Below are 27,893 nucleotides of genomic sequence, written 5' to 3'. Positions count from 1 at the left end.
CAGCACTAACTCAACTTCCAGGTAGACAATGCACCACTAGGGGGAACCAGAAAGCTGTGGCATGCTATTGCGACACTTGTTCAGCAATAGCATTAATTTGCAAGTTGCTCCTGTCTTAGAAGGAGCGGTACAGAAAGACTCCTGCCATGCAGAGAAGAGGAAGCAGCGCCATGCAATAGCGGCTGGGGTGTGATACACTAATGGGCAAATACACTAATGGGGATCAGTTCCCAATTATACTGAGGCCACTAGGCACATATTCTCATAATCAGAGAATATGTAAAGAGATAAGCAGCTAGGAATGAGATGCTGTGGAATTTGCAATAAATTCCCCACCTAGCGGTCTCAAGTAGAATGCATCCAATGTTGTTTAAAAGAAAGCGTGACTAGCGCAGGAGTCTTATCGGTCATGCGGAAACCATCTCTTGCCCAGACATCATAACTCCCAATTTTAGTCATTCCCCAGTGGAATAACTCATGCTGTCCAATCGTTCAAGTAAAGAGCTGAACATTTTCCACACAGCTGTTCTACGGACTCCTCCCATTACTGTTAATAGCTGGAAAGTCCTAAAGTTATGGTTTTCTTATGTTGTTCCTGATGGAGAATATGCCTTCATCTTCCTGCTGCAGGACGCACACTGGGCTCCGGGGCCTTTGGGCGTGTGGTAGAAGCAATAGCCCACAGCCTGAGCCACTCACAGTCTACCATGAGAGTTGCTGTGAAAATGCTTAAGTGTGAGTTTGGAATCTTCTCTCCCCCTTGCTGCCAAGTGTTCGCACCCCCTTTCCATGCACCTTGTCTTTCTAATATATTTTCACCATCTTCTGCCTGTGTCTTCAGTGTTCACTGGCCTTGCTCATGTGACACGCATGAAAGCATGCCATTAAGCAAACTGTTTCCCCAAAGAAAAAATACATAGTAACCTTTAGCCATTTCCTGAATCCAAGGTGATGTGAAATCACTTGTGGTTTGTGGCTTGCTTATGTGGTAGCCACAATATAACACTCCACAGTATGAAATACAGCCACATGGAAATCTACTTTTTGGTAGTGGCCAGGTGAGGTGAGTGATGCTCATACTGCAATCTATGCTCACCTGGATGTAATCTTCTTTGAACCCAATACTTCTGAGTAGTCACAATAAAGGATTGTGCTGTCAGCCCTCAAGTGTATAATCCAGAGGAGGCTTCCCCTTACCTGTTGTCACCTGTTGTCTCTTTCTTCCCACTTCTGATCATCTCTCTGTGTCTATCCGATGTTAACATTTTTCTGAAGATGGATGTGTCTAGAGCACTCCCCCCCCCTTGTACTTCTAAGCTGCTGTTCTGCATTTCATAATTTGATCCACCCATCTTACAGCTACTGCCAGAAGCAGTGAGAAGCAGGCACTAATGTCGGAACTGAAGATCATGAGTCACCTTGGGCCTCATCTGAACATTGTCAACCTGCTTGGAGCCTGCACCAAAGGAGGTACCAGCTTCATGACTGTGTTCTTGTGCCATTGCCTTTCTCTTCCCCTCCATGCACATTGAAACATTTATCATTAATAGGTCTTATTTTAATCTGAGAAAATAACAAACCTGCATTGGGGCAGGGGGAGTCGGATGCTGTTCCATCGGCTAAAGTGCTGTTCCATGTGGTTGTTTTCCGGCAGGTGAAGAAAACCTGCCAATTGCCCTGTCACTATCCAAACCTCCATGTTATGGAACTGAAAGAAAAAGGTTCACCCACCCTCTCCACCTTTTTATTTTAGACTGCCCACCAGAATGATAGGCCCCCCCTCCGCTCCCCCCCCCCCCGTTGTGCTCTTGTAATGGGTCCATTGTTATTTTGCCCTGATATTTTTAATCATTTCATTATTTTCAAAACCACATTTTCCTTTCCCCCCCTAGGCCTTTAGTGCTATAGAGACTGATCTCACAACAAGACAAGTTAGACACAGTAGGGGAGGGGCAGCAAATAGCTGGAAGCAAAACAGTTATTTTGATACAATGCGTAGTCCTTCCACACTTCCTGTTGCAGCTTTATGACAGCATTGTCACATTTCCCCCATTTTCAAAGCACTAAGTAGCACACCCATCAACTGCTACAGCTGCCAGTAGATGCTTGCATGCCTTTCTTTTTGGCAGTCCCAGATTCTCTCCCCTAGAGAATGCTCTGCCCCATTTGTGCCCACAGATATTTAATACATGACACTTATAGAAATGATTAGTTGTTTGGCCAGTCAGCCTGCATACTTATGAACATGGACCAGTGCTAGTGGAGGTCCGCACAACAACTTGTGCACACATCTATGCAACTCCTCAGAAAATGCCTCTACTTAATCTAAATAAATGAAAGCAGAAAGTGTGACATGTAAATGCAAACAGGCAGCCTTGAGCAACAAACGGCCTGGTTCGCACACTAACCTAGCACGGGATCCGTGCTGTGTGGTCAAATAGCAGGCAGGCGGCAACATGCAAGGCAAGTGCTTCAGAGGGAGCACTTGCTTTAAAACATGTGGAGACAAAGCAAGCACTGTCACTTTCAACTCTGATAAAGAAATAATGCACACACACCTAGTTTTCACACTTGGGTGGTAAAATCTATGTCTAGCTGCACCACTGCCAGCAGGGATTCACTTAACAGAATATCCCTCCTGGCATGCATGTTTTCAATGCAGAGGGTTGGCTGTTGTTGTTGTTGCTTGTAGAAGTATTCAGCAACATGAGCCCCACACTTGCAGTCTGAAGTGGGTTACCATTTCTGTAAGGCCACAATTGCCCTATTCTCGAGTCATAGTCAAGGAAAGCAATCCTCCTACCTGGATGGCTAGAGCTGTTCTTCTTCTCTGCAGGCCCTATCTACATCATAACAGAGTACTGTCGCTATGGAGACCTGGTGGACTACTTGCACAGGAACAAGCACACCTTCCTGCAGTGCTGCAGCGAGAAAGCCAAGCAGGAAGCAGAGGTGTATGGGAATGCCCCCACTGAGGACAGGGTGCAGAGGTACCTGCGGTTTGACACTCTCCCCTTTCTTTAGTGCATGCTACTGTTATTCCATCGCCATCTACATACAGGAGTGTGGCCTTTCTGAAACGGAAACCTGTGAATTATAGCATCTCTGTAAACAAGTTTAAAGGATAGCAAATTCAGCACAGAGCTGGCTTTCCCTTGCGTTTGCGTGTGTGCTTATTTTAGTTCTACATTTCTAAGGCGGACTCTTTTGCAATCGGTATCAAGGGAGTTGACATCTAGATTCCAGTACAATTTTGCCCGAGTTGTTTGTTTTGCTCAAAGAGGATTTACATAACCTCAGTCATGGGGCTGACATTTGGAATCGCCCCAAGGTGAGAGCCACCTGGAACTCAGTTCCATGTAACAAAGATCCATATGCATTTGCCCCACATGTGACTCTTTACTACTTAATTCACTCCGTTGAGATTATCGTGAATTGCAGCACGTAGAAAATCAAAGGCCAACTGTTGATCCCAGTCCAGATGTGCAAGGAATATTTTAGCAGAACAATGCAGATGGTTGAAGCAATTCCCTCAAGCCAAACTAAAAACAAAACAAAAACAATGCCCACTAAGGAAGGGGCATTCTTCAGGAAGATTCTTTCATGGTCTAAATAAACTTCTCCCCTCTTTGCAGCCATGTTTCCTTATCTGTGGAAAGTGATGGGGGCTACATGGATATGAGCAAGGATGAGTCATTGGATTATGTGCCCATGTCAGTGCCCATGTCAGATATGAAGGGTGAAATCAAGTACGTGGACATTGATGCCTCCAATTATGGTACTACCTATGAGCTGGACACCTATTCGCCATCCGGTAAGAGAAGTGACAGAGACAGGCTGCATGCATGGGTGTCCAGTCATACCAATGTGAAACAGTTTAATTGCTTCAAAATCCAATATGCAGAACTGAAGCTGTTGTCTGTGTCATCCTTAAATTGTATTTTCAGTGTCAGGAGAAGTAAGCATCTAATATTACTCCTGATATCTCTTGGTCCCATGTTTTAGCAAGGCTTTTATTGTGTGGGTGTAGGCATAGTTAGACCTGTGTGATGTCTGATTGTATCTCTGCTCCTTGTTTTCAGCTTCTGAAAAGGTGGCGTTGATAAATGAGTCTCCTCTCCTCAGCTATGTGGATCTTGTTGGAATTAGTTTTCAGGTTGCCAATGGAATGGAGTTCCTTGCTTCCAAAAATGCAAGTACTTTTTATATTCAGAATGATGTAATAATACCTAGGGATGACTGGCTTCAAAGTCTTTTTGGGCATGTCTGTGGAATATGAAATTAATGGAAGCAGGTAGAGGGGTTTAGGATCAGCTAGCTTTAGTACATTTCATTATAAACAGAGACAGGATGTTTGAGTCATGTGGTATTAGCCATCCTTTAGACATTGCTGCTTCTTCCTTCTTCTTGGGAACAGGCAATATTATCTCATTACATGAGGGTGCGGACCAGAGACATGACACAGTGAAGGTAGGCTGCATATCATGAAGTTAATTCATTTATTCATCCAGGTAATTTCTATCCCACTTACATTTTTAGCAAAACATCTTCAGCGGTTTATAATACAATGAAATATGAATGAATAAACTTATTATAATGCAATGATATGCAGTCTAGCTTCACTGTAAAATCAAAAGCATTTTACACACACACACACACACACACACACACACACACACACACACTATAAAAATCCATCTCTTCTGGAGATATCTCATGTGCTCTGTGACATCTTGCCAGAAGCCATCGCTGCTGCTCCATTGGTAGTGGAGGCAGCAGAATGGGCAGGGCATCTATGGGGGCATTGCTTCTTAGGCTTCTGCTGCCCGAGGCAGCTCCTCACCTCGCCTCATAGAGGTGCTGGCCATGTTGATATGATGTAGTAGGGAAGGTGATCTGTTAGGTACCCTGGCACTAAGCTGTTTAGGGCTTTATAAGTCAGTAGTATCTCTTCTTGACTCAAGGCAGACCAGAGTTTAGTCATGCAATACTCAGTCCCTATTTCAGGTCTTTTCGGTGCTAATGTGGACTATGGAGATACCGCTTAAAATGCATCTGCCAGTACTATTCCTGAAAGCAATTCTTCTCCACTCTGAGGAAGTTACCTTCCCCGTTTCAATGTAGAAATCATTGTTCATATAAGACTGCTTTTTTAAAAAAATTGTTCTATGTTAAGGTGACTCAAGTTCTGTGCCAAGAAAACCTACATTTTGTGACTTGTATAAATTTTACAAGTTAATAAATTCGCGTATATTTTCCATAGTTTATTTTGGTTCTCGTAGTCATGGGGGAAGGGGGGGGGGGAGCAAAAAGCTATGCAGCCACTGCAGTCCCACCTCCCGGCCACTGCAAATACTGCTTTGTTCCCCTACTGGTTTCTGCAATTTCTATATACTTCCTCTGACTCTTAGAGAGCTAAACTTACTTTAAAATAGATAGAAAGAAAGAAAGAAAGAAAGAAAGAAAGAAAGAAAGAAAGAAAGAAAGACCAAGTCTCTCAAGGTGATTAATTGCACTACCAGTCTGAATGTATGCCCTTGTGATGTATAGTCACACACTAAACACAGCCCTCCACCTACGTGGCATAGCATGCATTGGGCTGCCCTTAGACAATGTAAGTATTCTTACAGCTGAATTGCAAAGTGATGTTTGCTGCCACAAACTAACACAATTGCCATTTCACTGGGATAACTTCAGACTGTAAATCACCCAATGGCATTTCAGTGATGCTGTATTATTTTTGATCCTTGCTGAGTCATCCTTTTCACAGAAGGTATTTAAAAAAAAAATAAACTAGGAAAAGGAAGCATGGGGAAAGTAGTCAAACTCGTGCAGACCAAGTTACTGCTAAGAGTTACCACACCTAAGCCCTGTGGTTATTTCCCAGAGAGCATTCCCGCAAGCCACAGTTGTTCTGAAACATTACACATACAACACAAATGCCACAGGCTATTAATGGTACCGCAGGTAAGTATACTGAAGCAGTGCTAATCTAAAGGCTTTTGTTAGGCAACAGACTTATGCAAGAGAATGGAGAAGTGAAAATGCAAGACAATTGCATGCAAGCAAGGTGTCATCCCTCAGGAGAGGTTCCATTCAGCAATGAACTCAGAGACTAAAAGCACAAAGGTTCAAGAAAACACAGTTAATTAATTCCACAATGTTAGATTCTCAGGCTGTGTACAATTATTATTCCTTTGCAACCATCATCATATATAACGTGAAGAACATATTTTCACTGCTTTCCTGCTCTGATTCCTAAACTGCAATTTCTAGTCAGTGTCAAGAATAAAAGGGACACTACAAAAAGAAAATGTTCTGAACATCAGGCCTTACACCCACTCTTCCCGCTTTGTAAAGCGGTTGGCTATGCATTTGCGTTTCCACATCATTAATAAAGCAGCTCAAAGCCTATATCAGTCATTTAAAAACATGTGTGTCTTCTGCATTAGAGCTGATTGCATTCAGGTTTTTCAGGGTCTTACTTGAAGCACTACAAAACCCTGCAAAACTAGAAACTGCAGCCTGACAAGAGAAGAAAAACCCCACAAATGTATGAACCACAGGCAATAGCAGAGATGAAATAACACCAGACTGGCAGAGACTTCAACACTGGTGATGGGACTGTATCCTCTACTGCATCTGAGGACAGCATGCTAGCTTAAGGGGTAGAGATCTGCCTAATGGAAGGGATGGTTCTCAAAGTCTGTAAAGCTATTGGACAGGATTCACCTAACAAGTCCTATTAGTGGAAGCCCTGTGCAAAGATTTCCAACAAGGTTTTCCCTCCTCTATTCCCCCACATGCCCCCAAAATTGGTTTGTGAGGTCAGGATAATCTCCAGACTAGTGTATAGCGGGGGAAGGGGGAATAATTCTGTCAGTCAAGCTGAAACACTTGCACTGATAGAACAATTTCCTTAGCATGACATTGAATTCCTCCCATCGTTTGATCACAGTGCACTCACTACTATTTCACAAAAAATTCTTGTTGATGCTGCTTTGGTCCGAAGGCGCTTCCTGCAGAAAGCAGCAGATTTCTTGAAAAATCATAACTGTTTAACAGTTTTTATACTGTGTCTTTTCCCTATTCCACAGTGTGTGCACCGAGACCTGGCTGCAAGGAATGTGTTGATCTGCGAGGGGAAACTGGTGAAGATCTGTGACTTTGGTCTAGCTAGAGACATAATGCGGGATTCAAATTACATCTCCAAAGGAAATGTGAGTGACTTGATTACATGGACTCTGAGTGTCCCTTTGAACTTCCATGAGTCTTGTCTTTGTAGGAGCCATATGACAGATGTCTCCAACTTCTGACGGAGATTTACAAAACTGGTTCCTGACCTCTTTACAGAGCATCTGCAGGCTATTTTCTGAGAAATGGATCGCCAAGCTCCAAGTTATATATGGCCCATAAATTATTTTCATGCTCCAAACAACAATTTCACCTTCTTTTGTGATTCACTGTCTCCATCTCTCCATCTCATTCAGCTCCTCCAACTTTTGTTTTAAAACCTCCTTCAGTCCCCCTGAGAACTTGCTTCTGCTTCCCTAGATGATCATGATTCAGTTTCCTGAATACTGACTTAGTCATTGGCTATGAGTAAATCCTCTAGTCCAGAGCTCCCATGGTTACTATGTCTCTTATAACTTAACCTCCAATTTTAATGCAATCTCTAGAACTTCACTGGACCTACTGAGCAGCCCCATCTCCCTCATTTGTCAGTGCATGATGAACAGACAACAGTGCTGCCAACCACTCGTCTCTTATAGCTGCTGAGCCTCCTAAGTGTATAAAGCAAAAGCAACCAGAGCTTCCCACATTTCTGCAATTTCCAATCATTCAAATATTTCAGGAAGCCCTGAACCCTCCTAGGACACTTCTTTCACACTAAAAATTCTGATATTGACTTCACGGGAAAAGAATAGCTGATGCTGAGACCGCAGAAGTCATCAGTTGTAAGGAACCTGGTCTTCATGATCTTATCTACATTCACAAGGAAGCCCAGCTAAACATGGTTCCTTCTGACCCCAGTAGTCTGCCTACCCCTTATTTAACCCCATTTGGTTTTAAGGATGTAAGAAGAGGCTGCTGGATCAGGCCAATGGGCCATCCAGGCCAGCATCTCATTCTCACAGTGGCCAACCAGTGGGAAACCTGAGCACAAGAGCACTCTCCCCAACTCCTGCTGTTTCCAATAAATGGTATTCAAAAACATTACTGTCTCTGACTGTGGCAGCAGAGCATTTCTTTGGTTCTGGAATGCAGTATATTCCACCCCTCAAATCTGCACACCGGACATCCCCTTCCTGGTTCTAAATGCAAGGCTGTGGATGCACCCTCTCTAGCTTTGGGTTCTTCTGCTCCTTTCCTCTCACATCTTTGCCTTCCATCTCCTCCTCTATACTACATTGACTGGCATGTCTCAGCTCTGGGCTTCTAACCTTCTCACAGCACAAGGCCCACATCCATTTCTTGATTCTGCACCAAAGCCCTTCATGACCTGTGTTCAACAATGGATTGCTTCACAATGGTTTGTGCATTTCCTCTGTCCCCTTTTAATTCCATGAGTCATCTTACTAGATACTAGGCAACAAAACTCCTTGCATCCTAACTGATCCATGCTAGCCTTACCAATTTTGGTTTCCCAAATTTCTGGGAATCTGGGCAAGGAGGCTTCTCAGCACAGACGGCTATAGTGGATGGGGCATGGAAAGAGTATTCTTCAAGAACTTTCTAGAAGCTTCAGTCTGCAGTCTGTGCTGGCACATTCCTATATGTGGGACTATCCCAAATATCCACTGAAACAACCATTGCATATGCTTTTTTCTCCTTTACATGGCAGCCACTGAGACATTTGGCTCCTGCTGTCATTGGATAGCATCTTGTTCTAATAAAAAAATACCCATATATACAAGGCTCAAAGCACTCTGCAGTTATCCTCAAGAGCCACATATCTGATTCTTTTTGTCTTGAGCTGATTGTGCGAATGCACAGGCTGAGGTTTTCAGAGGCTTAAATAATCTAACCACTGTGAGTCACCTTGCACATCTCAGAATCTCCCTTACACGACCCTTCTCTTAGATGAACAGGGAAATGAAACCGTGGTCCTTCGCAATCCTTCCTGGAGATTATTTTTGATGCTGGTTGCACAAATAAGCCCACTAAGAGTTCAGGGAATTGTAATAGGAAAGCAGCACGCAAGCTGCTAGAGAGAAAACCAGAAGCAGGCTAGTTTCATATGTCACAAATAAGTATGGTCTGGAAACTGCGGAGACAAGTACAGGAAATGAGGGTAGCAAGAATTGTATGTCTGTCCCTTTTGCCAGAGCCTCTTATGTTCATCATGTTCATCATGTTCATTGTTTTCTATCAAGCACACTGCCTAACTGTTCCTGCCCACACTGGGCGTGTTTCTAAGTATTTTGCTCTGACTATTGGAAACTCACTAACTCCCTTCACACATTATAGACATGAAGAGGACTTGCCATGTTGAAGGGGATTCTATGTGCTAGCTACAGGCCCTGTCCTTGGTGTTTCACTGCTCTCTGGTGTCATCTCCTCCCTCCCCCCCCCCACCGCCACCCCAATGCTCATGCATTGAACATGGATGTCTGAGCAGGGGAAGCCTACACACACAAATTTCTATGCAGGGAAGTCTATGTGCATAAAATTCTCCATGCATATATTTCCCCTGGAATATACCATAATCCTAAATAGAATACCTGGTGGCTTTTCCCATGCTACAGACTAGGTTTCATTAAAAGTCACATGGAAGGCCCTCACTGTTAGCAAACAGATGAAAATTCATTGAAGATCACTGCATTTCTGCTGTGTCTTTTGGTTATAGACCTTCTTGCCATTGAAATGGATGGCACCTGAGAGCATCTTCAACAACCTCTACACTACCTTGAGTGATGTGTGGTCCTTTGGAATCCTCCTCTGGGAAATATTCACTCTGGGTAAGCAACTGGTCAGTGTTACCCAGACTCTGTTTGACCCATCCCACTTACTGGATTTCCTGTGTACGGAATGAAAACAATGTTTCTCACTCTCTTTAATCTACATATGCTTCATATGCCACACTATAAGTACCTTCACACAAGCCCAGAATCTTTCAAGCTAAGGACTAAACTATGCATGATGTCCGCTTACCCTCTTTTAGGGATGTAGCAGCTTTGCAGGAAGGCCAGTGCCTCCCCTCCTGCCTACAATGCAGGACTGGGCGTCGGGGTCTGATCCCTGCCGGAGCGCGAGATTCAGATCGCCTGACTTGAAATCCTGCTTTGCATCAGCCTGCCGAATTGGCCAATGGCAGGCTGGCACGGAGGGCTGGTCTCTCTGGGGGTGGGCTTGAGGGGACAATCAGGCTTCCCTCAGGTCTGCTCCCAGGGGACTTAAAACAGCCCACGCCAGCCCCCGATGCCCAGCTCAGTGGCGGTTTAGGCATTGGGTAACCTTTGCCTAGTTGTACCCTCGCCTTCCCCTCCAGACATAGGGTATCCCATTAAAGGGATCTGTGATGGAGTTGCTTCTGTCCATTTGCCCAGATGGGGGGCTTGGGCCTCAGCGCTCCTAGAGGCGGGGATCCCTGTGAGGATCCCCCTATTTGATGTAAGTCATAGGAATCCCTGCTGCCAGGTGGACCCTGGTGTCATTTCCAGTAGGCAGCCTGGAAATAAATGCTTACCCAATGCTTACGCCAAACCACTTCATCTGTAGTCAATAAAGTTGTAGCCTGATTCAGTCTCATTCAACTGTGTTCTCCTTTATTGGTAGCTCACCTGAAAGGTGTGTGTGTTTGGGAGTGTGCAGCCTGGGTTTGCAAGTTAATCACATCATTTGTTAGTTCGTTCACTGACCACGTTCCTGTGTGTGGGCTAGACTGGGACCATGGCATGGGCTTAGTAGGGCTATAACCCTTTATCCATCCAACTTGCATTGAGGAAAAACTCAGAGTGGAGTGAATTTGAGCTCTTTTCCCCAATACAAATTGCAGGCACAGACCCCTTGATCTGAAATGAGACCACAGTAGGGGCAAAGGGATAAGTGGGGGTGGGGCAGGGACAGCATTCTGATACATGCTGGGATCCCTGTACTGGCAATTTGTGCATGAAGAAGTTTGACCTGAAAGTCCATGTGATAAATTTCTTGTGTACTGTCAGTGCGGTCCTCAGAGGGGCCACCAAACAATAGCCTGTTGCCATTACCATTGCTGTACTGGTAGTGAGAAAGAGACTAGAATGAGGTGGTGCTGGCATTGGCATGCATTATACAGAAGTTTCCCCACTAACTGGTTTTGCTTGACCTCCTTTTTTATCCCTAGGTGGGACTCCATATCCTGAACTGCCCATGAATGAGCAATTCTACAATGCTATCAAACGTGGCTATCGTATGTCCAAGCCTACACATGCTTCTGATGAGATGTAAGTGTTAACAGCATATGTTTGCCTATCTTGTACAGAAAAAGTCCCTTCCTTTCTCTCAGTATAAAAAAGGTAAAGGGACAACTCTGGGGTTGTGGTGCTCATCTCGCTTTACTGGCCAGTCATGACTAAGCCACTTCTGATGAACCAGAGCAGTGCACGGAAATGCTGTTTACCTTCCCACTATTTATCTACTTGCACTGCGTGCTTTCAAACTGCTAGGCTGGCAGGAGCTGGGACCGAGCAACCGGAGCTCACCCTGTTGTGGGGATTCGTACCACCAACCTTCTGACCGGCAAGCCAGTATAGCACTTCCCAAATTATTATTATTTGCTTTTTGTGTCTCTCCAGCTATGAAATCATGCAGAAATGCTGGGATGAGAAATTTGAGGTCCGACCTTCTTTCTCTCAACTGGTGGTACTCGTGGGGAACCTGCTGGCAGACAGCTACAAGAAGGTAGAGTTGGGTTGGGCTGAGAGGATAAAAATGATAGGAGGAGAGCACAGAAAACAGCCTCATTTCTAAACTCGTCCATGACTGTTGACATCAGTGTGCAACAGATTGTGCAAAAGATTGGGAGTAAATCTGATTACAGAGGCAAAGTGGTGGGGAAAGTGGACTGTCTAACATTATAGTATTTTCTAGTATGATTCTGGTTTCTTCATTGCCATTTTCAGTTCCAGATCTGGAGCTAGCCTTTTTCACAGACTTGTGCTCTTAAGAAACTGTAGATTCATCAGGGCTGTCCTTATATTTAGAATCAATAAGAATTCAGCATTGCCTTTATCTTATGTAATAACCTTGTCCTTGTATGAAAATGCCATGTGCAGAAACATTACGTGTGGTATTCATGCACTCACAAGCACTTTCTGTCCTATCTGCCTTATATGAGAGCAGAAGTACCAACAAGTCAATGAAGAATTCTTGAAAAGCGACCACCCTGCTATTGTCCGCACAAGGCCCTGGAACTCAGGTCTCAACAATTCCAGGTCCACTGCCATCAATTCCAGCGCCACCTCAGGCACTGTCCTTTATACAGCTGTTGAACAGAATGAATTAGACAATGATTACATCATTCCTTTGCCGGACCTTAAACCAGAGGGAGCCAATGAAAACCCGCAGGAGGCCTCCAGCAGTCGGGCAAGGTTAGAATCTTAATCTTTCTTCCACTGTGACATTATTCACTCCCAGACCTCCATTATCTATGTTCTACCAATTGGTTACCTGCAGGTGAAGTATATTAAACTGTTTTTATACTCAGTAGCCAGTATGGAAGCTGAGTGGATTAGTCTTGGCTCTGTGTGCCTTGAAGTGGTGGTTCCCAAAGGTTTTTCTCACCTATTGCTCTTCCTTTTGAAGTATCCTGAAATATCAGGGCGCTGGAACACCCTGAAGTGGTGGTTGCCAAAGAGCCAAATGATTATGAAGTACAAATGGAGAAAATAATCTTAGGTAGAATGACTGCAGATTTTGAAACCCATATTTGGAAGTACCTTTCAGTATAGTCACTGAATGGCCCCCATATATTTACTCCATTTTGGAGATGGGGAACATGGTTGTCCAAAGCTTCTTATGGAATTTTCTTTAAGAAGAAGAACAACTGGTTTCAGAAATCAGAATGGCAGCCCACATGGCACCCAGCTAAGGCTTTCGTAATGTATTGACTCCTGATTAAAGCTGAGACTTGATTCTTTCTCTTTCTCTTCTTTGCTCATTCCACCATTAGCTCTTCACTGAATGAAGCACACACATCGTCTACTATATCCTGCGACAGCCCTCTAACCCCACAGGAAGAAGAAGAAGAAAAAGAAAAAGAAGAAGAACAAAAAGCACCAGAACTAAAGCTAGACTGCCAGGATTGTTAGAGAGGTGTGTGTGAGAGAGCATGTGTGTGTGCATGCATGGTGGTGCCGGGGAGTTCTGGTCACAAATTGGTGCTTCCCTCTCCTTCAGCCATACTGCAATATGCCATTTTCTTCAGCCCACAGCAGAACCCAGAAACTGTAACATTGAAGAGACTTTCTGCAGCCAGGATTGAGTAGAAGTTTATATGGCTCCTCACGCTTCATAACTGAGACTATTTTCATTCCATTGCCTAATGCAGAATTCATTCTTCATTCATACTTGTCTCTGCTAACCAAGACCATCATGATGAGAAATGTCACTCTTTGCTTGACAGCCTTACTACCTTATTCCTGGAGCGGAATGAACCTTCGTATAAGACTAATCTCTCTACAATAAGGCATGTTCCCCTTGTATCAAGCCAGAGAAAAACCCCCAGTGGTTCTCTTGAGGAGTGCCTTTACTCTAATTGTTTCACTTTCTATTTTTGCAAGCTGATTTTGGAGGCCAGCAACTGTTCAATGAATTCTCTAATCAATGGATTATTAAATTACACCTTTTAAAACTTATCATGAAAGTGTGGATGGGGTATGAATGTACGTATGTATGGACAGTTTTTTTGTTTTTGCTTTGCTAGCGAAGGAGACACCGAGAAGTGATCTGCCCACAGTTTTATCCAATTTATAGACATTGCATGGATTCTCTGTTCAGGGCAGCATTATGATGATGACCAACAGAAGAGCAATATCAGGCATTTCACTCGGGTTGTGCTCTTCATTGCCTGGGTTCTCCACTGCTTTTGCTGAGTAGTTCCAGGATCACGAAAATGATGGTACAGATACAGGTACCATGGATTACAGGTACTAATAGATCTCAAGGATCAGAGATTATCTAGACTAGACCTAAAGCCACAATTTTATCGCCCAAGGACATACTGAGCAAATGGAGACCATCAACTAATGACTCAGCTGTGGCAACAGCAGGACAGTCCACGGCTACATTTCTCTGCATTCTGTCTTTTTATCAGACTTCTCATTTTAAAAGGAACAAGTGGGTCTTTCTGAGGCCAGTAGGAGGATGCTAGTGTACCTTGTGAGGAAAGGCAAACTGCACTATATTTGTTTTACCTTGGAGGTCAATTGATAGCCATTGCCGTTGGTCTGTCCCATTCTGCCTCTAAGGGGAAAGGATCGTTGGCAGGTTCTTTCAGGAAAAATGCAGGTTGTGCATATGGCAGCCTTTGCCAACCTGATGCCCTCCAAATGTTTTGGACTACAACTCTGTTGCACCCGAAGGGGCAATGGTTCTTTTTGGATTCAGAACACAATGGGGTGAAGGCTGAAGATTTTATTAAACAGCTCAAAGAAAACTACAAAGCATTGCCATTTTCATACATCCATGATGCTGTTGGAGAGCCCCTCAACAGACAATGGGCATGACCTGGAGCTTGACCAGTATACAGCACTTTCCAGGTAGCCTAGTATAGAGGTTCTGACTAACAAACATGCTCTTGGGGGTATATATACACAGCTAGAATTTGGGTGATACATCTGTTTTCCACCAGAGCAAAAGGCTAACTAATACTTGGCAGGAAGTCAACATAGATCACTTCCAGAGCTAGCTAATGCTCCCTATAGCAGGTGTCAGGATGATATCCCTGTAAAAGCTTATCTAGAAGGTCATGTTTCCCACACAGTGCTGTCTCAGCATGATGAACTGTGAGAAACTACTAGTTTGTGGAATAAACATAATTAACCACCTAGAGGCCCAGATCCACAGGATTTTTAAACATTATCTGGGCATGAGAGGGGCAATTGCTGGGCACCACCCAAATCTCCTTGAGATAATAATGGTCTTCTGCAGTTTGGCAGTAGAAACTCCCATCAACCGCAGTTCGCATATGCTGGCTAGAGCTGATGGAAGTTAGTCCCAAACAAGTGGAGGGCACCAGGTCGCCAAAGCCTACCATATGGCATAGCCTGCATCTCATATCAGACTTATATAGAGAACCTTTACTTTTCTTGTTTTAAGCACAAAGCATTGGGAGATGATGAGGATGGGTAGAGGAGATTCTACTCCAAAGATGAGCAGTAGATGGTAGGTGAGGTTCTCAATATATTCTATTTAAGAGAACCTTGAAAAATTCCTGCCAGTGTGCCTCAGAGCTAATCTACATTTTAGACAGAATGAGCTAGCAGAGTTCTTTCCCATGCTACTTCAAATTACAGGTGGGGGGCAGCACACTTTGAATATTCTCCCTTGTAAAAAAGAAAATCACTATGTGTAGCACAGCAGAGCTGTGTAGCCTTCTTTTTGGAGTGCTGGCCTATTACATGCAAAGAGCTTCAAAAATATGGTTTTTCACTGTGGTCATGAACTGTCAAATTTGGTTCTCATTCATCATAATCTGCAGATCAACTCCAAACTTGCCTCAGCCAGAAATGCCCCAGTAGGAAAACTGCTTTTTCTCGAAGCCTTCCTTAACAGAAGCAATTCCTGGCAGAGTTGACTCTAATGTCTCCTCCAATTCACTAAATATGCATTCTGGTCGGTGTTAACAAAATGTTGTTTATTTTGTTTTGTACCATATCTTTCACTGCCTTCCATAGATATAGATGGGGGAGGGGGTGGTGAGTCAAGTTAGGGATTTTTTAGAAAGAAAGAAAGAAAGAAAGAAAGAAAGAAAGAAAGAAAGAAGGCTTTTCAGTACATTTACTATAATGGTGAGGTTTTTTTAAAGGCATTAGTACCTACCACTACCCCACTCCCAATGTTGTATTTGCTAATTTTCTGTCCATTTTCTTGTTATACATTTAGATTTAAGTACTAGTAATTGAAGCAGGGGGTGTTTTCAAAATAATGTGCCACTTAAAAGTATTAGTGTTATGGCAGCGAGAAAGTATATTCCATAAATCATGGGCAGTGCCAGGTTTATCTCTTTCCAACTGAAAGACACATCCTTTTCAATCAGTCTTTGAATTACACTCATAATTCAAAGTAGTTACCTACTAGATGATATTGCTGCCTGTAGAAATGACTTATTGGCATTCTACTTTAGGACATTAATAAGATGGAAATATCTCTGGGTGGGGATGGGTAAGACCACTATGGCGTAGCTTCTTTTTAAGTGCTATGTAGTATAGTAACTACACCATGTTCATATATTACCATTGCATGGACAATGTTTTATCCCAGCTGTCTTAAACAGTATTAGCCCAATGGGCTTAGTACTTTTCCATGGTCAGAGACCTGTAGCCCAGTGGCAACAACACACGATGCTTTCCATGCAGACGGTCTCCCTGGCATTGGCCAAGACATTTACTGAGATCCCGGAGAGCTATTGCCAGTCAATTTAGTCTGCCATGGTGTCAGGCACCTTCCTATGCTCTGTGATGGGATTTTGGTGTGACCTGAAATACAAGCCAGCATTTTAAAGAGCACAGTAGCCATATATAATTATATAGCTCAATGGGCTATAGTTGTAACTGGGCAGATATGCTCTGCTACGCCTAAGGTTCCTTGAAAAGGATGAACAACCTGATTTGCCTTCTGCTCCACTATGCTGAATCATTTTCCAGTTTCGCATCTTGGTGAGGCGGTGGTTTAACAGTGTTGCTGCAAGCGAAAATGACTCCAGCCGAGGCCAGTGGAGCACCCAAATGACACTGCCAAATGCCACGGTACCCACCCACCCCATCCTGGGTTGAAGCAGCGCCAGTGGATGTTCTCATAGCTTGTATAGCAAGGACACAAATCAATGGAAATTGAGGATTAGGTGTCACTTTTTGCACAGAGCCAAAGTCCTCACCAACAAAAAACAGATAGGAAATCTGAAGTCACTGGGCATTTCCATTCCACTGTTTCAGACTGCTGGGTACCATGTTTCCCCCCCCCCCCAAACACTGCAATTCATTTGTACCTGCTGGGCCCCAGTCGCCAGGTGGCACCAGCTGCAATGGGTTCTAGGTAATAAAACCTTCACACTAATATAAGACAGCTGACCTTTGCGGATTAGACCCCTGACATTGGCAAGACTAGAGTGGGAGGCAGGAGGAGGTACTCAACCAAAGAACTCTTCTGTTTCCACAACTTTTATGGCCATGGTTTGGCCTATGAGTCTCCCTCCTCCAGGGGTCCATTGCTGTTTTGTCTTTTTGCATTACTGTCATTTGGGTTTGCTTGGCTTTATTTTATATTTTTAAAATATTGGCTAACCAAATCCCTGACTGAAACATGCTAAATTTTAGAAATGCCTCAAATCCATTTTTGCAACCTTGGTCTCATTTCTAGTCTAGCATATTAGTAATAGTCTCTGTAATATTTTAATCTACAGCTGTTCCACTGTTATCAGTTCAAATATAAGCACTTTTCTCCAGCCACCCACTACTGCTATGTAGCCAGAATGTACCAGAGGAATATTGTCACATTACAAAATTATGTTTATATATATATATATTTTCTGCGCTTTGAAATGCTTATGAGATTGATATGTATACAGTTTTTTTGTCTCTGCTTTTCCATTTCTGTTTGACTGTGTTGTTTGTATTAAGTGAGGGATGTAGAGAATGGGAGAGTTTTACTTTCTGTTGCTGTTGTGTGATCCACATTATGGTGGACTTTAGTTGCCTTTAGTATGGTGGACAATGAGTTGCCTTGTCTACTTTTCCAAGGGCCAACATGTCCTTCGTAGATCGAAAGACAGGTGATAGAAGTGCAATTAAACAATGTTATTGAAGTTGGCCAATATTGGCATTTAAGCTCCCTTCTTCATAGTCTCACCAGCTTTCTGAAATAAGCAGACCATTCAAAAACAGTTTGGAAACCAGTAAACACTAAATTGAGGACTAGAGAATCAAACCAGTTCTGTTTGATTTGTAAAGCATTGCACATGTTCCAAGCAAAAGGGAATCCTTTCTCAGATTACTTTCTTTACAGACACTCATAATGCAAATCTTACTGACAATTATTATAGGCAGTTATTATATGGTCAGTGTTAAGATAATCTGAACACTTCTAAACACTTCAGTTCCATGTTATGCTTCTTCTATTAAAGAATCTGAGACAAAATGGCCAACATTGCCACTGATTCTGATGAATCAGATAGAAGAACTTTGCCATTTGTGTGTATCAAACTTGGATTTAATAATCTTTTGACATCTACAAAAATGTCCACTTTATTCTTATTTTGTTACATGTATCTTAAAGTAATGAATAGGGGGAAAATAACATTAGAAATGAATCACAATGTGTCTCTTCTTCTTCATCCATCAAATTTCCTCTTTGTGGAGGAAGTTGTTCCACTTTCCAGGCACCTTTTTGGCATTCCCAATCCTTGTCTCTGGGCAGAGCCATAGAGACTCTTTCTTATAGCAACTGACAGCAGTCTCTGAATGGGAAGCAAAATCCATTTCTTGTCTTTTAATCCTTTGTACACCATCATGGGAGTGAAAGACAGAAAGGTGTCTTGAACTAAGGTACCAAAGATTTAATGTTATCCTAGGTTTACAAATGTATGTTAAGACTCTTATTAAGCCACATTTATACCAGTGAGATATTATTTTTTATGCTGTAAACTTGTCATATGTGTTTTCTAAAAAGATTTTTAAAATTAAAAGAGCTTCTTTTTAAAAACCCTGGGGCTTCTCTGTGATCTTACTACAGCCTACATTTCTTAGAAAACATGGGGGGTTGAGGAGGTTTCTCCTGAATTTCTTAGCAAATGAATTAACAGCATTGAGAGGAAGAATGTTAATATGCTTAGGTGCCACAAGACTCTTTGTTGAACATGGTTAATATAACTCCAGGGCTTAGAGAGAGCTTATCTGCAGTACCAAGGAGAGAGTGTACATGACAGAGAGAGAGAGAAAGAAAGAAAGAAGACTTATATAGCAAAAATGATATGTCAGTGGAGACCGAGTCTGTGAGCAGATGAAGACTCAGAGGGCTGTATGAAAAAAGGTAAGTGGAAAGAAGAGCTTACAGGTGCTGTCTAGGTGTGTAAGAAGGCATACAAGCAGGTCTGCCAACAGCATAAACCTGGTCTGTTGTTTGTACGCACCTCTGAGAGGTGTGAGCCAAGACTCTGTGGGCTCCTCCAATATCTGGAATCCTACCGATTAATTAATGCATCACCTGAGAGAACATACAAGCCTTGCCATAGCATAAATCAAACCTGGAGGCTAGCCTGAAAATGTTTCTTCCATCCAACGTCTCTGAGAGCTCTTCTCCACTTCCACGGGGAAAACTAAATGCAAAATGTGTGTTCGTCATCAGGGATGATTATCCTATACATTCATCTGTATGCAGTCTCCCAGAGCATGTGAACAGCATACGGACTCTGCAAAATACGCGTATGTATGCTATTTCCTATATGGAAATGCCACCTGTAAAGAGAATGTTCATGCTTAAATTGCCCTTAAGCTGCACATTCTTCTCCAGCTGAGGAAAAGTGAGAGGTGTGATACCAAGCTTATATTTTACATCAAAGGTTAAGGCTCATGGTGCTGCCCTGGGATGGTCAGGCAAGGTGAGGACCTTGCTAGGTCTGGATCCAGCCAGTCCTTGGATGAGAGACAGCGTGAGAATTCCATGTATGCCACTTTGAGTTCCATGAAGAAAGAAAATGGGTGGTGTTATAAATTGCATTAAATAAATAATCTCCCCACTTGTCCTGGGGAAAGGAGGGGCTGTTGCTTTTTGCATGTATTCGTTTAACTAACTGTGTGGCTCACCTAAAAATGCAACCCAGCCACAAGGCAATAACCAAAAGTAACCCAGAACCAGGAGATTGATCTTTATCAGGAGACACAAGGGACTCAGCTACATTGGCAAAGAGAAAGTGCTTTTTATGCATTGTACTGTATATGCATTATAACACTGTGACACCAGATGGCGCTGTGGAGTTCCGTTTTTGCCAACCCGATTTCTCATACAAAGTTTACATTGTGTTGAATTGAAATGCTTCTTCTAGATCCAGCCAAGGACAGCTGCAGAAAGTATCGCTTGGTCTGCGGGCATCTCATGCCTGGTCTAAATCATTATTTGTTGCCCAAGATTCCCCCCACCCCCATTTGCAAGACCATCTGTATGCCTATCCTGGTTGGAGCGCTCTCACATTTCCTGTGCCATGTTTCAGCTACTGCAGATTATCCAATGCAACAGCTGCTTCAGCATTTTGTCAAACACTTAAATTCTCTCTTCCTCTCTCTTGTATTACTAATTTAGTAAAATCATCCCCTCTTGTAAAACAGCTGTTTTAATGCATCTTCATGAATGTCTGCTAGCAACCTGGGTGCAGGTGACTAATGAGATGGTTTTCTGAAAAGAGGAGGTAAAATGAGCATCCTTGGCACATCCAGTTAACTGAAACTCTCAAAAATCATTGCCTTTAAAATCAATTTGATGCTGTGGCTACAGCATGCTGTGTTTTTGTCCTCCTTCCTGCTTGTGTCAGCTAGTAAACTGCATTAGCCAATAGAAGATTATTCATGTGCATGTGTAAAATGAGCCCACTTTAAGACCCTGAAATGTACCATAAAGGTGCCGCTTCAGTCCCAAAGCTAGAAGACATCCCAGTCAAAGCTTCCTGTGGCTGATTTCCCTGGATACAGATGAACTGCTACTAAGCTGAGGAGAACAGCTTGATGGCTTTTTCATTGGAGAAGGCATGATTCATAGGAGGAGGCTGAGATGTTGTCAAGACTGGCTGCTCTGTCCACTGACAGTCATTAATAGTTGAGTCAACAAAGAAGGAAAAATAATCACCCTTACCCCGTTAAAAAATATTGCATATATACAAGCCCTTTTTATGTTAAGCCTTTGGGGAAAGAAAAGAACTCAACAAACTTCAGTGGCTGTGGGGAAAATCATAGACATCCATCAAATGTAAGCAGACATGAAGTTACCTGAGCATTAGGGCCGTCCAAACAAAAATTACCTCAGAACCAGTCTCAGATTTATGCACAAGCTAAGTAAGCTACAGCTTAGGGGCTCCATTTACGAAGGGCCTCCAATTATTTTTACTAAATTTCTATGAGTTTGCTCTCGAAAATGTCACCAAACAGTTTTAAATTTATCCCCTAAATTACAATTTTAGGCCTACGATTGCTTCTCTGGCTGAATGCAACAATGGGGTGTGGCACATCATTTGGGAGTCGGAACCAGTCAAAACAATACCAAATAAAAGTACAACCAAGAGATACTCAACCATGAGATACACTGATCCAGGCTTCCATACACATATTCCTAGCAGGCTGAGGACCATTATGCACAAATTCAGTGACTCTTTCCAGTCCAGCGTTATTGAACCTATCTGTGGTTTGGGAGGGGGGAAACAGAGGCCTGGGTTTAGTCGTCGTCCCAAACCTCCTAATCAGCATAGTGGCACAATTACTGGATGTTTCAGGGTAGTGGTGGAGCTCTCTGTACACACAGTCGAAGCTTTTGTGCATATGTATAGACAGATCAGGTCCCATATCTATCGTTGTAAACAAAACCCTTAAGGTTACTGTAAAGGAAAGATGCTTCCTCCCACTTACTTCCCATTTTGCTAATGCTGACCAATCTGAAAATCCACCAAGGAAGGTAAAGGGGGTCCTTGGCCTGTGCTTCCATCCCCATGTCAGCCTTTTCTTTAACCGCAAGCTGTGCAGAGCTTCACCTAACTTGTTCATTAGTGAACCCAGAGCAAACAATATATAATAAGAACATAAGGCAACTCCTGCAAGATGGGACCCAAAGGCCTCTCCGACATACTGCACCTCCTCTTCTTTTAATGACCATGTGCCCTGCCATTCCTATAGTGTTTGTGTCAAGAAATAACTACAGTGGTACCTCAGGTTAAGTACTTAATTCGTTCCGGAGGTCCATTCTTAACCTGAAACTGTTCTTAACCTGAAGCACCACTTTAGCTAATGGGGCCTCCCGCTGCTGCCATGCCACCGGAGCCTGATTTCTGTTCTCATCCTGAAGCAAAGTTCTTAACCTGAAGCACTATTTCTGGGTTAGCGGAGTCTGTAACCTGAAGCGTATGTAACCTGAGGTACCACAGTATGTCCTGGTGGTTCTCTCCACTTCACCAGATTTCCATTATGCCACTATTCCTATGTTCCCCTTTAACACCAAACACCCCAGCTCCCTCATCTTGTATTGGAGGCTTCTATCATTACCATATAAAAGCGGTTACTTCTGCAGATATGTTTGCCACGAGCATTTCCCCCTAAAGATCCTTGGGTGGCTATTAAGCCCTACTATGCACTCATTGCCTAGTTCTGCCCTGTTCCCCATCTGAATGATTTGGATTTCTACCCTCATCCTCCCAGCTCACACCAGCTTTTCCCCAGGGGTCGGTTTAAAAGCTCCCTCTGCAACATTTTTATATTTGTTCTGCGATGAGAGGCCAGAGAAGTTTACTAGTTTGCCAGCAGGAATGGGAGAGAACTTTGGTTCAGTTCACATGTTAAGACAAACCTACAGTACCTGATTTACACTTCCCTAAACAATATTCAAATGGCAACACAGCAATCCTTCAGATTTTGTGATGCAGTTCTCCAACTTAAAAAAATGCATATTATAGGAAAATGCATAAAAATGAATACATTGGTGTAAACAGCATACAGAAAGGCATCATCTTAGAAGGAAATGTGTGCAATGTTTATTAGGAGTGAGGTGCGCTAAAATGGATTTTTTTATTTTAAAAAAATGTAAATTGATGTGGAAATTTGGTGAACTGAAGTTAATGCTAGAAATTGAGAAAGCAAGTGAAACCGAAAGTGATCTATTCCTCCATCCCTATTCACAAGAGATCCTTTCTGATTGTTGTCCATGACGACATAGGCAAAGCTCACCTATATGAAGGGTTAACCCTTTAAATGGGGCATCATAATGCAGCTGCACCTCCCCTCCCCATCTACGACTGGTGAGTTTTCGTGACACACATGCCTTTGCTCATTTGCTTCTTTTTTTTTAACTAAAAAAACTAGGAATTTCCTAACTTGTGGTCATTTCAGAAAAAGGAGAAGTTCCCACTCCAAAGAGAGAAACAGACACAGAGAACGCACAACTGAAAAAAGCTTAGCAGCATTTTCTGCCTCATCTATCTCTCTTTCTCCTAAAGAAGATCCACTGGACCAAAGCCCTGGCACGAGTCTAATACCACAGCACACCTGTCCTGTGCAGGATGGGCACGTTTATTCCAGGGCCAGTGGGCGCAGCCATCCTGATGCTCTTGGTAGCAGCTGATATCTGGCATGGTAGGTTTGCTTTTTGTCTATTGCATGGACACCAGGGTAGCTTTGGGCGGTTCACGAATGGTCTAGAAAACCAGTCATGTTGCATAGTATAAGGGAGCTTCTTATATCAGTACGCATTAGAAACATCTCTGAATTATTACAATAACAGTAATTTTATCTGTTGAAACTGCATGATTCTGTCAAAGTTTGCTCTTTTTCCACTGTTACTTGGGATTTGGTCGCCAATTCATATTTGTGTCATATTTCAGAAGTTGTTTTTAAGATTGGCTTCACTTTTCCATAGTTAGGTCATACCAGCCTTTTGTCCACAAATTGAATACTCAGGTGTGAAGTTTATTACCCGCCCCCCCCCCGCCCCGTACGATAGTTCTAAAAAGTGGCTCTAGTATTTCTCACAGTTTGAATGGTAGGCATACTGTGGGGATTACATAAATTGACTCGATGTGCGTTCTCGGAGAGGATGAAGTCCATCAATGTTGCATTATTTCTCATTTTATTTAATATATTCGTGGACTGTTTCATACTTAAGACAATCTCTAAGCAGTTTAAGATGGCCTCTAAGATCAGAGACTAGGTTTACACTCCAGAAAGAGAACTGAATGTGATACTTCCCATCTACTAGTGACCAGAGGTTTTCTTTGTCAAGACGTCTAATCATGTTTGTTCTTAGTTGTTGTTTTTTAAATAGCTAACCACTGGACTAGGGCCAGAGTCAATTTATTATATCTTTATATGTTTTTAATTAATAAATTAGAGAGGATCTTGGAAGGTGCCCAGTGGTTAAGGCATGGGATGTCTACTCAGTCCCAAGTTTCCCCAAACCCTACAATTTAAAGTGCTGCAGCTCTTTGCAGCTCAGGACCTCAGTACTTCAAGGACAGCCTCAGGGAGAGATTCAGGTAGGTAGCCGTGTTGGTCTGACGCAGTCAAAAGAAATAAAAAAATTTAAAAAATTGTCCAGTAGCACCTTAGACACCAACTAAATTTGTTCTGGGTAGCTGAAGAAGTATGCATGCACACAAAAGCTTATACCCAGAACATACTTAGTTGGTCTCTAAGGTGCTACTGGACAATTTTTTAATTTATTTAGCCTCAGGGAGAGTGAACCAACCTGGACCCTGCATTCATCATCTGAGGTCCTTCACCATGTGTCTTCTCTGAGGGAGGTGTATAGGGTGACAACATGAGAACAGGCCTTCTGGGATTCTCTCCCCAGGGAAGCATGCCTAGCACAATCATGGTCAGTTTTTAAGCATTTATCCAGTCCTGAGGTTCCTAAATTGGGGTGGGGGTGGAGGTAGCTAGTTACTATATGTCTGTGGCCTCATTCTTGTGCTCATCCTTTTAAGAGGGGTGTGGGTAGGATTTGTGCTCTCTCTCTCTCTCTCTCTCTCTCTATATATATATATATATATATGGATAAGCACCTGAAGTCCTGTGTTATTGCTGCTTTTATATTTGGCTTTAATTTTGTTTTGTTGGTTTAATGTTTTTATAATGTAAGTCACTTGCAGACACTTCGGTGTAAAAAGCAACTAATACATTTAATAATAGTGAATAACCACAACAGCCTTTTTTCTGCTTAACTGACCTATTTCCCTTCAACTTTCTATGAATATCACTCTTCCATCTTGTTCCTATTTCCATCCCTTCCACATGCACACTTAAAAAATAATAATAACAACCCCATAGTTTCTAAATTTTTGCTTCCACAAAAGAAAGAAAGCTTCCAGTCACAGAATTCTGCATATTTATTGTTCGTGAATAAATAGTGCACATCAATAATGCACACAATTGTAGATGGCCTCAAAAGGCAGACGCAATCAAAGGTTTGCTGCGAAAGAGAGTGGCATTCATATGCCACCTTTAGGGTGCAACCTATCCAAGTTGGCTCCTAATACTGTAGCAGCAGCAACAAAAAAAGCTAAGAACAATGCGGGCAGCAATATTACCAAATCATTACTGTATAGGCTGGAAAACTTTTTGGTTAAGGTGGAAAACTTCAACACATGTCAAAATGTGATTGTTCTGGTTTAGCGTCCAAATGTAACTGCAAACAGCAGGGTGAAAGAGTTATGTGCCTGGTTGAAATGGCTTCACTGGAAGAGAGAGAGGGGGGGTGGAAATGGGCCGGCAGGACAGTAACTGAAGGTCACTTATGCAATGTGGTAATGTGGTAAAGTGATAGCCAGAAGTTACTGAAAGTATAAAGGAAGTAGGGGAGGATCGGGGTCAGTGACGTTTTCTGAAAGCTCATGAGAAAATTCATTCTCATCAGCTTAAGAAATGGCAGCAAATATATTTATCCATATTTTGAATAAACTGCAGAAGCTGACTATACATTCTCATTGGTGTCCTGCTACTACTACTACTACTACTACTACTACTACTACTACTTATAATAATAACTTTAAATCCACGATTGAATGACACCAGTATAGCTGAATATCACAAGTTGTGTGCATATACACTAATAATAGTTAATACAGTTGGTCTACAAAGTATACCTTAAGCTTGTAAGAAGAGTAAATACCCCAAAGTCAGCTTCTGCCCCTATTCCAATTCTGAGTAGGCAAGGAATGTAATATCCTCTGTATGCTTTTGATGTGTCCCGCTTCTAAGCAGGAGCGATCAGTGGGACTATGAAGACATTCACTTCCTCCCCAACCCCACCCTTTCTGCCCCAGCTGGCCAGTTTTGAGGTTAGCAAGTCGGCTCCCTTTCAGGATCCTTCACACCTGGTGTTTCCGAGCCCCGCTTTAATATCCTTTGGCGTCAGAGACAGGAAAGGGCAGCAATAGATATCTGTGTGCTCTCCTTTTCTGAGGAAGCATGGGCGAAGATGTTTCCATCTTCTCTAATGCTGTCCCCTCCTTGGGAACATATGTGCACTCAGCCCAAGAAGACTGATGTGTGTAAACTCTCCCTGGCTCATCCATGCCTCTGAATTCTGAGAGCCAGTCCTTTTTTTCAGGGAGTACTCAAGCACACACAGTATTGGCACCTTTTGTTGTTGTTAAAAAGTGTGGCACTTAGTGTAACATCTTCATGGTGAGTACCAGCACCCATTTTTCTAGGGAAAAAGCACTGCTGAGAGCTAATATATAGTCAACTCTTAGCTGGACCAAGGATGTTTTATTTCCATCTGGAACCAAAGGCCAATTCATATATAAACCATCCAACCGATGGAGGGATATCTGAAGAGTCTGGACCAGATGACAATAAATCATTGTGCTCCTCCACTTAACAATGACTGAGTCACCAGTATCTCACATAGTCACTCTCTATCCCATACCACCTACAGTCATAAATTTAAAAATTACGCTGTTTCTGGCTATGGCCATGAAAACAGATGTTCCACAGTTAAGGAGCAGAGGCAATTCCCAGTTAGGGAGGGGGAGAGACTGGCCACCTTCTACTCCTGCCCCCAGCAAAGCATTCACACATCCAGTAGGCAGTACCTGCAAAGCCACCCAACATTTTGATGTTCTTGCAATCCCCTGATGTAGCATCACTCCACAGTGGAAATGTAAGACTGGCAGGTGTGCTGGTGCCAGGTGTGCGAGAGCCTCCAACTCAATCCCCAATGCCAGTGGGTCACTTCCAGGGTGCTGAGCATTGGGCAGATGTCTGCACATGATGGCAGGCACTGCTACCATCCCTGGTTGAGGGCAAGGCACCAAGAATCCCTCTCTGTGCTGTCCTGATTTGCTGCATAGATAGTAAGCTTAATGATTGCATTCTCAATCAGTCATCAAGGTTTTAATGTAACATGAAGTGGAGGAAATTATTAGGATTTACTTCTGAATACATCTGCTTAGGATTGCACCGTGCACACAAAATTGAGAGAAGTTTGGGGCATGGGACGGAAGGGAAGTGAGAAGTGAGATAGCATTGTCCTGGGAACATTCCTCCCATGACAGAGCCTTCAAAACCAGTACAGGTCTATGCCCCTGATTTCTCAAGAGTCAACAGCTAGAAAGGTTTCGGTACTGTTAAAATGGATCCATTCTTCTGCATGAGAAATGTGCGGTGCCTAGTAAGTAAAGGTAAAGGTACCCCTGCCCGTACGGGCCAGTCTTGCCAGACTCTAGGGTTGTGCGCTCATCTCACTCAAGAGGCCGAGGGCCAGCGCTGTCCGAAGACACTTCCGGGTCACGTGGCCAGCGTGACGAAGCTGCATCTGGTGAGCCAGCACAGCACACGGAATGCCGTTGACCTTCCCGCTGGTAAGCGCTCCCTATTTATCTACTTGCACCCGAAGGTGCTTTCGAACTGCTAGGTTGGCAGGCGCTGGGACTGACCAGCGGGAGCGCACCCCGCTGCGGGGATTCGAACCGCCAACCTTTCGATCGGCAAGTCCTAGGCGCTGAG

The 27,893-nt window shown here is 43.1% G+C and overlaps 2 protein-coding genes across 5 annotated transcripts in view; both read left to right on the top strand.

Annotated features, from left to right (window-relative positions):
* The window catches only part of PDGFRB (platelet derived growth factor receptor beta), a 76,053-nt gene extending 57,153 nt beyond the window's left edge, over positions 1-18,900 (top strand). For all 4 annotated transcript variants that reach the window (XM_028718274.2, XM_028718271.2, XM_077924611.1 and 1 more), the window contains 11 exons: positions 631-735; positions 1,360-1,470; positions 2,837-2,990; positions 3,636-3,814; positions 4,083-4,192; positions 7,098-7,220; positions 9,851-9,962; positions 11,327-11,426; positions 11,778-11,883; positions 12,325-12,572; positions 13,154-18,900. In XM_028718274.2, the coding sequence (XP_028574107.2) occupies positions 631-735; positions 1,360-1,470; positions 2,837-2,990; positions 3,636-3,814; positions 4,083-4,192; positions 7,098-7,220; positions 9,851-9,962; positions 11,327-11,426; positions 11,778-11,883; positions 12,325-12,572; positions 13,154-13,292 (1,487 nt within the window). In that variant the 3' untranslated portion in view covers positions 13,293-18,900. The remainder of the gene's footprint in view (positions 1-630; positions 736-1,359; positions 1,471-2,836; positions 2,991-3,635; positions 3,815-4,082; positions 4,193-7,097; positions 7,221-9,850; positions 9,963-11,326; positions 11,427-11,777; positions 11,884-12,324; positions 12,573-13,153) is intronic.
* A 4,374-nt stretch (positions 18,901-23,274) lies between these two features.
* The window catches only part of CSF1R (colony stimulating factor 1 receptor), a 38,033-nt gene continuing 33,414 nt past the window's right edge, over positions 23,275-27,893 (top strand). Inside the window, exon 1 of the mRNA XM_028718275.2 lies at positions 23,275-23,519. Coding sequence (XP_028574108.2) covers positions 23,447-23,519 — 73 coding nt within the window. The 5' untranslated portion in view covers positions 23,275-23,446. The remainder of the gene's footprint in view (positions 23,520-27,893) is intronic.

The sequence above is a fragment of the Podarcis muralis genome, chromosome 2 (assembly GCF_964188315.1).
Source record: "Podarcis muralis chromosome 2, rPodMur119.hap1.1, whole genome shotgun sequence".
Classification (NCBI taxonomy): Eukaryota; Metazoa; Chordata; class Lepidosauria; order Squamata; family Lacertidae; genus Podarcis; species Podarcis muralis.
Note: the sequence above shows the minus strand (reverse complement) of the source record. Positions and strands in the feature narration are given on the sequence as shown.